This window comes from Ambystoma mexicanum, chromosome 1q (assembly GCF_040938575.1).
Source record: "Ambystoma mexicanum isolate Mex_15411 chromosome 1q, UKY_AmexF1_1, whole genome shotgun sequence".
NCBI lineage: Eukaryota > Metazoa > Chordata > Amphibia > Caudata > Ambystomatidae > Ambystoma > Ambystoma mexicanum.
In genome coordinates this window covers 391,412,004-391,425,420 of record NC_090922.1, presented here as the reverse complement: position 1 = coordinate 391,425,420, position 13,417 = coordinate 391,412,004, and the positions used below count along the sequence as shown (strand labels likewise).

The 13,417-nt window shown below is 44.8% G+C and overlaps 1 protein-coding gene across 3 annotated transcripts in view; it reads left to right on the top strand.

Moving 5' to 3' along the window:
• The window catches only part of AKTIP (AKT interacting protein), a 154,263-nt gene that overhangs the window by 71,363 nt on the left and 69,483 nt on the right, over positions 1-13,417 (top strand). For 2 of the 3 annotated variants that reach the window (XM_069639556.1, XM_069639560.1), the window contains exons 2-3: positions 7,460-7,565; positions 10,499-10,704. In XM_069639556.1, coding sequence (XP_069495657.1) covers positions 7,524-7,565; positions 10,499-10,704 — 248 coding nt within the window. In that variant the 5' untranslated portion in view covers positions 7,460-7,523. The remainder of the gene's footprint in view (positions 1-7,459; positions 7,566-10,498; positions 10,705-13,417) is intronic. The other variant, XM_069639558.1, reaches the window with a different exon arrangement.

The following is a 13,417-nucleotide window of genomic DNA, read 5'->3' as shown; positions in this document are numbered from 1 at the left end:
TACCATAAAAAAGTCTCCAGGAATGCCCGATTGCAGCTCATTCAACTGTACATTACTAACAGAGCCTACCTAACACCAGAGGCTATATCTAATTTCAGGGGAGCCGAGGTCCAGCTATGCCCCAAATGTAGGGAGCCAAAGGCGGGTATGACGCATATGTTCTGGGGCTGCCCGGAGATACGCCACTTCTGGACACAGGTTCAGGGGAGGGTGGCAGACGCAGACATCGAGCTGGAGGTGAACTGCCCCGCAGTATGCATCCTGGGCAGATGCAAACGCAACCACAAAAACAAACCTCTGAACAAGCTCAAAGACTTGATCTACATAACTGCGAAGAGGCGCATAGCCATGGGATGGAAGAGCCCTAGGGCCCCGCATGAGGCATTGTGGTGGGGGGACCTGACTAAATGGATAACGGCGGAGACTGGCGCGTGGGAAACGGCAATCCTTGAACAAAGGCTAGACTCCAGCGGAGAACTACAACGCTGGGTGGCCTTGACTGAGCCACTTCTGCATCCTAATAACTCTGACGATGCCTCGGATGGATCGGACTTCCCTAGCCATCAATCTGGCCTATCGTAACGGGACAATAATGTTTACTTGGTCTTGAGTTGGGGGGGGGTGGGGGTGGGAGGGTTACGTTACTTTCTGATTATTCGTCTGATATTCAAGTGATGTATACTTGTTTTTGCTAATTTGTTAAAACCAATAAATACATTTAAAAAAAAAAAAAAAAGAATCTTTGATCATCTGCATTGTGCTTGGCTGCTTTGATTTTATAACTGTCGGAGACCATTTTATCGTTGTAGAGACTAAAACTTACTAATCAGTAATTTGAGGTTCCAGCGTGTACAAGATTTGCCCGTACATGACAAAATTCTTGAATGGTCCCATTGAAATTTAAGATAACTCCATTAGTTAAAAAATATAACTTTGAAACATATACTGTCCAGTGGCTGGCTAGCCTATCGTGGCCAGCAAAATTCCTGGAAAAGGTTGTCCCAGTCCAGTTACAAGAGCATGTAGTTAAGTGCCCCTTCCAATCCGGCTTCCAGTGAGGTTTGGTACAGAGACTGCTATTATAGCGTCTGGGACAAGCTTTTACTGGTTGCAGACCAAGAAGAGCATCGCTCTTTATTATGCAGGACCTCTCTGTAGCATTTGACACTGCATCACGGTATCCTGTTGAAGCGTCTCGGGGAGGTAGGGAGGTGTCGGCTCACGCTATCAAGTGGTTTGATTCTAATTTCTATCAGATCACCAACAACAACTGCAGTTGGGTGGATTTATGTCAGTCTTACTACGCCAGGATGTGGTGTACCTCAGGGATCTTCAGTCTCCTTTTTTTAAATTTCTATCTGGAACAGTCAGTGGATATCCTTAAGCGACCAGGTCGGCTTTCAATCCTTCGCCGGCGACACTCAGGTTTCCATTAAAATTGATAATTAAGAAGATTTCATTATAGTGTTGCCCAGAGGACATTAAATGGGTGGCGTTGACCTGGCTGCAACAAAATCCTTCCAAAATAGAAGTGGTCTTGTTTGGACCAAAACCTCTTCTGCACGGTGACGCCCACATCACTGTGCTTTTTGTAGTTTGCCACTAAAATGTAAAAATCTGTGATGTATATGGCAAGACGATTTAGGTTGTGAAGCTCAGGTTGGGGCAAAAGTACAGCCTGTGTTGAACTCCCTACGACTGTTGTGGCATGCACTCACTTTTGTGCCAGCTGAAGACCATACAACTGTGGTGGGAGTTTTAATTAATTCTCAGCTAGACTATTGTAATAGTTTACTAGTAGGCATTCCAAAAAACAGCTGTATTGGTTGCAGAAGGCACTAAATGAAGCGGCTAGGCAGATATTTGGAGTTGGTAAAATTTTCTGCACTGTGCCATTTATTTTTTTTTCCATTGGCTGGCAGTGGCCGAGAGAATAAACTTCACGATCTGTGAATGCCTACATAATCTGGAACCATTATAATCTAAGGGACAACTGATTAGATATCAACCCAACCGGGCTCTACTATCTGGGGACAAGCTGCTGTTGCTGATAACCGCCGTCTCATTGGATCTCTAGAGACAGAAGATTTGCAGTGTTTGGTCCTAGGTTGTGGAATAAGCTCCATTGGGAACTTTGGGTGGGGTAATGGAATTCCGTAAGCCCTTAAGACATTACCTTTTTAAATAAATTGCGCTGTTAGTACAGAGGGGTGGACACGATCATGGGTAAAGTGTAGGAATTCAGGTTCACCTTGACACTGGCTACATGTGGTTCAATCCGTTAAGTCGTGCACTATAAATACCTCAAAGAATGGGAGAAAGCATGCAAGATGCAGAAGTTGCAAGAAGGAAGGAAGGACCGTAGACTGCGGGAGGAATTGAGAGCGTAAGGTAAGTAAGATTTGGATTGTGGCAGGGACTGGGAGTGCACATTGTGACTTGGCAGTGTGACAGAGCACGTGAGTATGTGCATGGCAGAGGGGTTTGGGAGTGTAGATTGTGATGAGAAATTGGTGAGTGAGGATTGTTGGTGAGAGGGGTATGTAGCTGTTTGGTGGATTGGAATATTTCCACCATTAAACTGTTAATTATCCATACAATTAATCATTAAATATGCATTAAACTAAAAACGTAGCACAAACCCGTTTTGTCAAGCTAGGGACATCTGATCTCTTTCTATTAAATTGATAGAAAAGTACAAATAATGAGAACCTGGCTTTCTTGTAGTGCTGCACACTGCCTGTTCCTGCAATGTGACAATCTTGCATCCCCCATCAATAGAAAATGTGCAGGAAAAATACTGCAATGAAAGTTTGCTGCAAAATTAGCTTTTGTATGCTGCAAAATGCACAATTTCATGACGCAATATTCTGGAGGCTCTGTATGTTTGATTTTAATTAGTAAAAGGGCCTGGTTATGACTCTTATGTGGAGGCCTGAGGTCTACACATCGGGGCGCAACGATCCAAGACTCAACATTCCCCTCTGAAATGTATATTAACATTTTCCAATTCTCTTCTCTTTTTATTGTGACATGACACTTTCTCTTCAGCTCGATCAGTATAAATGCAGATTTTGCCCAGCGATTCACTGATATGGGGGGTGGGGGGGAATTGGGGCTCTTTTCCCCTTTTACTTGCATAAAAAGCTTAACATATGACTGATTAAAAGTAAACAAGGGCCTCGAAAGACTAGTTTGAACAGGCCTTGCTCTGCTTCTGATTCTCATTTGGAGGAAAGGTTGGGGCTACTGCTCCAAGCCAAATTGAATATGCATGTTCAGGCATATGAAAATGCAAATGCAGTGTTATTGAAAGTCAAATGAAATGCATGGCAAAATAAGTTTGAAAAGGAATTCTTAACAAGTACATTTTCTGCCAACAATTTTCTGAACATGGCACTGTGGAAATGCTGGATATGTTTGTTCTAAACGGGTGCCAAATTTGCACTGTCCACTATCTAGTGATTGACTTGTGGCGAGTAAGAAATTGTGTGCTCTCTGTATAGAATTGGGGTGGGTGGCTTGAAGTGCGCTACTCTTAATAATTTTGCACAAATAAGCTATTCTTATAATCTGAACATCTGTTTCAATGGTCCCAGGTCGTCATAGATGACCCACTTAAGGTCAAGTTTGTTTTACATTTAAACTGCTACAAATTGGTCTTTCTAGAATTTCTTTTATGGTAACTGGGGATACCCCCACACCTATCTCAAACAATCTGCCTTAGAAGTCACCCATTCCAATCTACAGATTGCTTTCTGTAATCTTTACTCTTACAATTGCAAATGACAATTTTTCCTTCCATTTGGACGGGGGAGGGTGGGGGTGGTTCTTGGACTTAAGATTTATATCCGCAAGATTGACTGCTGGCAGTCTAGCCCACTGTCACTTGCTATTACCTTTTGGTTATCACATATCATGGCCTTGTAGCACTCCTCCATCTAAACCATGAGCAGTTCAAGTTTTTTATTTTTATGATTTGGCCCATTTTGGCCCTTGGCAAAAGGTTTGGGTACCGTGAGGCAATATTGCCCAATTGGCCGAGTGGAGGTGTGATGTGATGTAGGTGTAGGCAATCTACCATGTGTGGTTTGTGGGTTAGGATCTCAACATGCCTTTGATGCCATGTGTAGGTGGGTGGCACATCGATAAAATTAGGCGACTGGATCACTGTGAATCAGAAGCCAGTGGGGTGGCAAGGGATGTCGGAATAAGCTACTACTGGGCGGAAGTGCTGGGCACCCTTAATCTGCCACAGCAGTGGATTAAGGGTGCCCTGGCACCTGCAGTGTCCAAACTGGCCTGTTCTTTTGCAGACTTGCCCTTAAATTATTTCCAAGCATCAAAGCGAACGTGGTTTTGAAATCATTAAAAGCACGTTTTCATATTAGATGAAGATAGAATACCGTCTGTAACCACCAGTAGCACACTTGGAGGAGGTGCCAGCACCCTTATAGGTGTCAGACATTCTGAAACCCCAGAATGGGTGTTTGCATGGACCATGAAACCACATTTGCTCCTCAGCCCTGGCCTTCCCTCGGTCTCTTGCTCTGCCTTGCCCAGTCCCTTTTCCTGTCTACTTCCCTCATGTCTCCAGAAAACACACTTACCCACTCCTTACCTGCTCTTCCTTCTTTGCTTTGCCATCCTCCATGCACTGCAATACCCTAAAGTTGCTTTTTGTGAACCATGGCAAAACTGTTGTGGCATTACAGAGAAAAAGACAGAACTGGTGTTTCTAAATGTGTATTTCCACACAGGATCTGCTAGGCTACAACAGGCGCTAGCTCCTGGCAATTTAAACCCTGTCCTGTCGACACCCGGCATGGGGGGGAGAGGGCCTGTTGCAAAATATTAATTGCTGTCTTTTCAGGTTGATTTGGCCATCCAATGACTGAGCCCCCAGTCTCTCGATTCAGAGGCCTGCACGACTAAGACCACCGACTAAGGTTTCAATTCAAACCATAAAAGCCTGCTTTTTGGTTAGAGATGGAAATTGTGTGCAGAATCTGCAAGCTTGGAAAGATGGCTCAAACTACCTGTGTTGCCTTCCAAGCTTACTTTGTGATGTGTAAACACTAGGCCTGACTAAGCAGGGCTTGGAAAATCTACTTGCCCACTAGCATTGATGAGTAGTTTTTATAAAGGGCGAGTACCATTTGCATGATACTTGACCTTGCTGGCTAGTATGGGGATGTTGGACCTATTTTCCATTTACTGCAAACAGACTTTGTTTGCAGTAAATGGCAAATGCAAGTTTCACTGTGCATGTTTGGCAGTATTGCACCAAATATGAAGTGTCCTTATAGCGACTTGCACCATTTTACAAAATGCACTGGTGAATACTTTGTCACCAGTCTCCTTAGGGTGAGTGCATTTGTTTTGGGTTGAGTATGTAAACTAAGGCAGTTGCCCTACAGGTTTAGTAGGATTTGTAATAATGTGCAAGGCCTGCTAAGGATACATAGACCAGCTGTCAGGAACAATGCATACGATTTTTTTGTACTGGGAGCATTTGGAGTAGGAGCTGCTTACATGGAATCTGTCATTTTCCTGCGACGGAAATGTTCAAGGGAGACCTGACCGAAGATTATTTGCTCGAAATAATCTTCGGTCATTTCACCCCTGACCCCACCCCCTTTCTCGCTGGACCCTGAGACGTCTGTTCCCTTTCACTTCTGTGATCGGACCCGGTGCATTTTTTTTTTTTTTTTTTTTTTTTTTCACGCATCACAAAAGGTTCAATCTTTTTGTGGTATATTTTTTTGGTGGGGTCGGTAATTTGTATTTGGTAATTTTGGCCTATTCCGCTTACAGGATGTGCTGAAGTGGGCACAGGGTGGCGGGGCATGTATTTGGTATCGCACTGAGCCGAACACTTACCATTGAAGTGTATGGTGATAGCCAGGATTTGGCATAACCTATTTTCATGAACTGCCAAAGCTGGTTTTCCCAGTCCAACCTCTCCAGTAGATGACTCCTTTGAGGCAACCTAGTAGAGCAACATATTTTGTACTCATTGATTACGTGTGTTTACCAAAAAGCAAAGTCGCTGACTAGATTAGTACAACAGTGTTCTGAAAAAGGTGGGACAGAGGCCAGAAGTTGTGCTGATTGTCAGTAGCTGAAAACTAACATTCAGGGTTTGAAACTGCTGGGAGCTATTTAGCTCATGCTTCTAGCCTTAGAGCCTGGCTGGCTTAAAACAAAGTTACCAAGAGCTTCGTTTGACTCCCCATTCCATGGCTGCCTTGCAAACCTGTGACAATAACAGAATTAGTGTTAAGATTTGCTATGTACTCTAACTAGAACCTGCCTTCTGTGTGATGCCCAACACCCAGGAGCTGGTTTTAGCTCCTGCTCATTGAATATTAATTTTGAACCCTGACCTTTTCACTAATTTTTAATGGCCCTGCTGTGACACTTTTTTGTTTATGCACGCCTTCGGATGCTTAGTGCAAAGTCTTTGAACCAGGCATTCACTTAGGCGATTGAGCCTTGGTCATAAGCTGGTTTCATCTCTTAGAGGATTGTTCAGCATTTGTCTTTTCGTTAAATCAGTAGCTTGGGACATTTTTAGTGGCTGCTTCATTGCCCAAACTCGGTTTGCTGCAATGAGTTGTGTGGTATTTATTTCTTCTCTTACTCATGAGGGTTCCACGGAATACCAATTATGTGGGGGTTGTGGATGGCATATCGTGTGTCCTAAAAGTTTCTTTTGAATGAAGTATTAGACAGCTAGGAAGTATTACATTGAACATGTTGCATCGTGCGGCTGGAATACTAATCTGCATTGCAGCTGTGCGATTTAATGATTATACAGGGCTTGCAAAATCTACTAGCCCACTCGTGTTGGCAAGGAGATTGTATGAAGGGCGAGTACCATTTGCATGTTACTTGGATGGGTATGTTTGACACAATAATTTGACATTAACTGCAAACTAAGTTTGTTGGCAGTAAATGGCAAATAAGTTTATGGCTGGCCTTTGGGTGACAACATTGCCCCAAAAACGAAGTGTGCTTATGGTAACATGCCCCATTTTACAAAAAACACTGGTAAATGTTTTGTCACCTGTCACCATGGGGTGAGTGTATTTTTCTTAGGTAGAGTATGTAAACTAAGGAACTCTCTCTGCAGATCTAGTGGGAAGAATTTGCCAGGCCTGATATATATTCTTTGTTCCAACCATGGTGCAAATGCGATGTTTGCATTCCGTTTTAGCACTTATCAGTTTACCTAGTTAATCATACTTTTGCACAACTTGGGTTTGGATTCTTACACCATGAGGACTTGTGGAAAAAAGTGCTTGGACTATTCGAGTCTTAGATTGAATGGAAAGTTCATTTTTGTCCTTCACCTGAGGAAAAAAAATAGGTTTGCTCATGATCTTGTTAAACCAGCTTTAAATGGGTGTACAGTAATGGTTGTGATGTCTTCTGCATTTTTTTCTTTTTTTAGAATAAGTAGCCGGCAAAAGCTGGGGTAGGGCAAGAAGACACGTTCCTCACTTGGAGAGCAAGTTATGAACCCTTTTTGGAGTATGTCTACAGGATCAACCCGCAAGGTGGGTTTTTATTTTGTTTTGTAAGTGGTATCGAGAGTAACCCTAATGTTTGTACTAATGGTGTTCTGATTTGGCAAGTTGGTATACTTTGAAATCATACGAATTGTATACGCTCCCTGTCTTGTCATTGCCGGAAGCTTGTAGGCGATTTTTGTTGAAATGTTTAACTGATAATGTGTTCAGTTATTGTGATTAGACCATTTATTGAGGGCAGACCTAGCTTCGGGAAGCAACAGATCCATTTGCAATCCTAGGGGGCAGAATAAGGTTTGGGAGCAGAGAAACCAGGGAGTGGGATCTAACAGGAGTGGGATGCAAATAGTCTGCAATAGATCAACACTTAACCAGGGGAGGAAACTGTGGGGATCAGATTGCCCTGTCTCCGTGTTGAGTGGACCTAGGTGTTTGGGAGGAACCATTTCTTGAAGAGCCCTGTGCTCTCCTTCCTGTACTGTAGAAGCAAGGGAGCAGGAAGGTGGGAGTCGGATGTTGAGGAGGTTCCAGAGTATATAGACAGAAAAGGCCTGTTTTCTGTTAGAATTCTCAGTAGCGACTGAAGGCTTTTATAGAAGTCACTTGGTCGATTCTCAGTGTGAACGTGGATGTACTTTATTTTTTGGAGTGTACAGGGATTGAAATTGTTGGGTGCTATAAGCAGCTTTGTTATCTTTGCTCTCCCGGAGCTACTAGGACTACCTGGTTGTAAGGCCATTCAGAAAAATGTAGAACCATTAAAGCATAGTGGTCCATTTTGTATAATGGACTACACATAAAATGGCCTCTTGTGTGTACATTTTAGATTTGCAGACCCTATAGGTCTGCAACCGTTGGCTTGTTTAATTCTAGACATCTGAATTACCACAAGCGTGTACCCTGTACTAGTTCCTACTTTCTGGGTGATGCCCAGTTGGAGCTTTCTGCTAATCACATTTTTACTCCATTCTTCAGGTTTATGTCGGTAAGGAGGAGCTCATGACCAATTTCACATCTATTGTATGCTTCCGTCTATAAAACTTTGGGGGAGGAAAGGGCAACCAGAGTATCTTCAACTTAGTTATTTCGATTTCTTAAATCCAGGATGAAGACTGCTGAATGTGCACTTTCCTCGAGGTACAGTGGGCGAGTTAGGCAGCCACCATTATGCATGCCTCATTGAGCTGTTTACAATGGTGCCTCATTGGCTTCCAATAGTAGGATGGCCATAAAAGAAGAATTCTAGTGCGGCACAGCAATGCCAACCACAAGTCAGATTTACTTGGCAACAGTAGCTGCTAAATGATCATGATGGATGTGCGTTTTGGCAAATAAAATTAATACAGTGGTGAAGTGTTCTCTGGCATAACTGGGTAAAGACTCGCATGCTTAAAACAAGCTAGCCCATACTTGACCTGCCATTAAAAGATGGCCTTGGAGTACCAGATCAGCCGGTTGGATATGGTAGTTTACTCTTGAGTTAATGGATTTTGTGAAAGATTGACAGCATGCTCCCTAGTAAGGGACATCTAAATTATGTTCTATGAAGTGACAAATGTTTAAGGAAAAGAAAGACTTTGTGATCCTGTGTAGAATAAGTAAACCATATTCGAATGCAGCATATCGAGAAACTATTTGGATTAAAGTTAACTCTTGGCTTCCTCTTTTGGCAGAAGAAGGCAAGGATGAGACTTGCTGATACATGCCCCTGGAGTCAATAGTCACTGCATAGCCATTGAGTAGGATAATTAACCAGTTTCTATCTTTGTAGTTTTTAAGCTGCTACCTTTAGAACGACACGCTCCCTAGTGGGGAGAGGGCTGGTTGGATAGTGATGGGGAGATGTAGCCAGCTCCTACTGGCTTGTTGCCACAAAGGTCAACGTGGCATGTACATTTGACCAGGCAATGGAGGGCTAAAATTAATGGCTGAATCGGATTGCTGCGTCAGGAAGTAGTACTACTTCCAACTGTGAGTTTGCAGGCAGCATCAGTAGCTGGTATGCTATTTAATTTAGCTGAGCACGTTTCACTAGTGGGTTTTTCACCTGCACCTGGTGCTGATTGGACACTACCACTGAAAGATTCCTACATGACATTGATACTGTGATATACAATACCATCACGCTAGAGGCAACATATACCCTGTCGCTGAACTTCTCAAACTTAATTGCTTCTGGTAAATTGAACACAATACCTTGCAGGAAAACGAGCACAGAAGCTTCTAAATGAAGTTTCATCTAACTAGCACTTTTTTTATTTGCCACTTTTCTCCAGATTCAGCATAGGAGCTGCAAAGAAGCTTTTGGGGTGGCTACTTAACTGAGGGGGGAGGGTAGACTGCTTTCAAGTTATTTCGCGTTCATCCTTTGTTTCTTTGTGTGAATTGAACTGCATTCACACAGGTCCACCCTTGACACAGCTGAAGACTTTGCTGCTAAATTCAGAATGTTGTCACGAAGTCTGTTCCAAAGATTAGACTGCATTTAGAGCCTATTGACTGCTTTGCAGGTCTAATAGAATCATTTCCTTTGGTGGAAAAAGGTCAGGTTTGCTGCTCAATGTATCGAGCGAGCTCATTTAATGATCACTTATGCCTTTTTTTAGATGGCCACTTTTTATACCAGTGTTCCCATGTTTATTGCATGTTAGGGAATGAGAATGGAATTCATGCCTTCAGTCTTGTCGATGGCTTTTTCTCTCCTGGTGTCACTGTCCACCTCCCACCCCCTCCCCCACAAGAATGTATTGCAGCATGCAGAGGTTTCTCTACGACCCGGCAGCCAACGCCGGTTTAAGACCAGGTATCCTGTAAATGCAAAATGGCTGCATTTGTAACATGTGTGCTCTTTACTGTTGCACTCTACTGACATTTCTTTGCACCAGCCTCAGTGTTTTCGTTTGTGCACGGTACACAGCAAATGGGTGCCATATTTATTTTTCATTTTATTTCCTTCATAGAGATCTGATGAAGATAAAGGTGTCGCAGGAGATCATAAAGGCAGTCCTCTCTACACGTCATCTGTCAAAAAGCAGCTCCCATCTATTCCGAAAAATGCAGTGCCCATCACCAAGCCAATTTCTCCAGCCCCGGCAGCGCAGTCTACAAATGGAACCCATGCGTCCTATGGCCCCTTCTACTTGGAGTACTCGCTTCTTGCAGAATTGTATGTATTGATTCTGTTTGCCTTTGCTGTGGAGAGTAAATAACGCGTTAATGAGCTCAAAATGGGACTTTAACTGCAAAGATAATGGGAATATCCTCTTTTGGCTACATTTTGGTTTGTGTACTGTGCCATGTGTCCTTGATGCTCCAACTCTGGTATCCCTGTGTATGCTAGACTCTTTCCTGGCTTTTTTTTATATATGCCGCAAAACTAACCTTGCCATGCTGCTGATTTTGATACATGCCATAATTTTGTTTTCGATTGCAGCAATCCTGTGTTATGGTTCGTAGTACTTTGAAAATACATTGATGCACCTGACTTTGGTTCCTCTTATGCCAGTGGGTAGCTCTAAGGGCTGACCAAGTAAGGGACTGCAGTGGTGTTGGCTCTGTGAAATGGTTGAAGCTGTCTTGTGAAGCTTTTGCCACCACTGGGTTGGTGGGCATGCTTCTGGGAAAAACTGAAATTTTTGCTTTAGACTGCTAGACAATCCCGCCGCCGCTCCGACCTCCCCCTTTGGATCAGAGTGCAGATTGGAGGGGGGGGAAGGGGGAAATGGGTCAGCGTGCTCCAGCAAATGCTAGGGATGCTATGAGTCAAGTAGGCTTGCACTGGTAAATAATACAACTGTGCAGATGTCAAATGCACGCATACCTTAGGTTGCCCTGAGATGATGTTTTCTAGAATATAGCACTACCTACCAGAGGCTGCCCTGACATGTGTTCTGGAATGTAGTACTACTTAAAAAAAAAAAAAAAGCTCACGTTGTAATGGGTTGATGAAACTAGAGCGGAAGCCTGTTGGCTTATCTTGCTGAAAGTGAGCCTAGTGTTCATCACTTTGATCTGCCAATGTCGGTAAAGGTGGCTTTCCTTCCAATTTCTCTATTTGAAAAGGTTGATTTGTAATAGAGTAGTGGTTTATTTGTACCAACATCAGCTAATGCAGTTTTTGCGCCACTGAGTGATTTCTCAGGGCTGCAACTAATGGAAGGTTCAACACATTCGTGTGTGCACACTGCGAATTAAATGTGTTTTTGAGATCGATTGACCATGTTCTTGCTACCTACATTGTCTTCTTTTCAGAATGCACATTTAAACTTCTTATAAGGGAGAGTTGCATGAGAGCATGTCAGAAGGTCGGGTCTCGTCTCCAACTTTGCACTCTATTGGAAGTAACTTTTTATGCCTAGTACCTTGCAACTTTAAAGTATACATGGAGAATTACTGCAGGCAGTGCTCCAGATAAGGTTTTGCAGTGCAAGTATTTTATTCCCTGTTTTTAAAGTTGGGGGCGGAGGGGGGTGAGTAAAATGATTTAAGGAGTACATCCCCCTTGGGGGGCGTGGCTTGGACGCCATGTGAAAGGACGTGCCTGAACGGGAGCTCCCGCTGATCCGAACATTATCCGGCTGAATCCGCGCAACGGCCGCTACGATGTGGCATAGACGGTGATGACTGTAAATGCGAAGCTCGGCTGCACATGTGGATGCATTTTCACACGGGATTGTGCAGCGCTTGTGTACTCAGGAGCCGCGAGAAGTTTTGGTGCCGGAGCTTCGCCGGCAGACAAAATGGCTGCCGTCGCCTGATGTTGGGACAAAGGATCGGGGACCGGGATTCTGGAGGCGATTCCCTCAGTTCACGTTCAGCGCGATCCAGCGAGAGCAAGCCTGACTGGAGGTAGCCGAAACTGTGTGGCGACGGGGGGACATAGTGCCCCCAGGCCTGGGGCCTAAGCGAGATCGAAGGGACGCTCCTGATCGAAGATATGTCGAGCAAGCTCCTGAGGGCGAAGAATAAACAGCCCACGCTCGACGAATTTGCCAAGACGTCGCCTGGCACCGAGGGGACCAGGAGCAAAGAGAAGGCCCAGCCCAAGGAGATGGCCACAGGAGGAACGAACCAGGAGGTCCTGGCAGCGATCGCAGATCTGAAGGCGACATGGGAGACCAAACTCCAACTTGCGGTGGCCGAACTGAAAACTGCGATGGAACTACAGGTCGGGGCGGTACAGGAGGACGTGAACCTCCTGAGGCAAGATGTGCGAAACCTAGCCGAGCGCACAGAGACCCTGGAGAAGGAGATGGGCCCGACTGTGGCGGAATGCACCGCGCACAAACGAGAGATCCATGCCCTGGTGCAGAGGGTAGGCAACCTGGAAAGCAGGGCTGAAGAGGCAGAAGGTCGGGCCCGCAGAAACAACATCCGGATTGTGGGCCTACCGGAGGGAGCTGAGGGCCAGAATCCCACAGATTTTATTGAGACCTTGCTGCTGCAGGAGATCACCGGAGGTGCCCTAACGCAGGGATTTGCAGTGGAGAGGGCACATAGGGCCCTGATCAGAAGGCCACCGCCGGGTAATCCGCCCAGGCCCGTGATCGCCAAGATCCTCAACTACAAAGACCGGGAGAAGATTCTGGAACATTTTCGTAAAGGGGGCACCATACGGCGAGGGGAGGCAACCATCACTGCTTACCCCGACTACACTCTACAAGTGCAGCGCAGTCGGATGAACTTTGGGGCGGTCAAAAGGCGCCTGCGGACGGCCGGTTTCAAGTATGTTACTCTACCCAGCCAAACTTAAGGTCTTCTTCAAGGCTAAGACGTTGTTTTTCGACACCCCTGAGGAGGCCATGGAATGGCTCGATGCGCAGAACTGCCCGCAGGAGCCCGATGAGCAGATGGCGGATGGAGCAGGGAGAGTTAAGTGA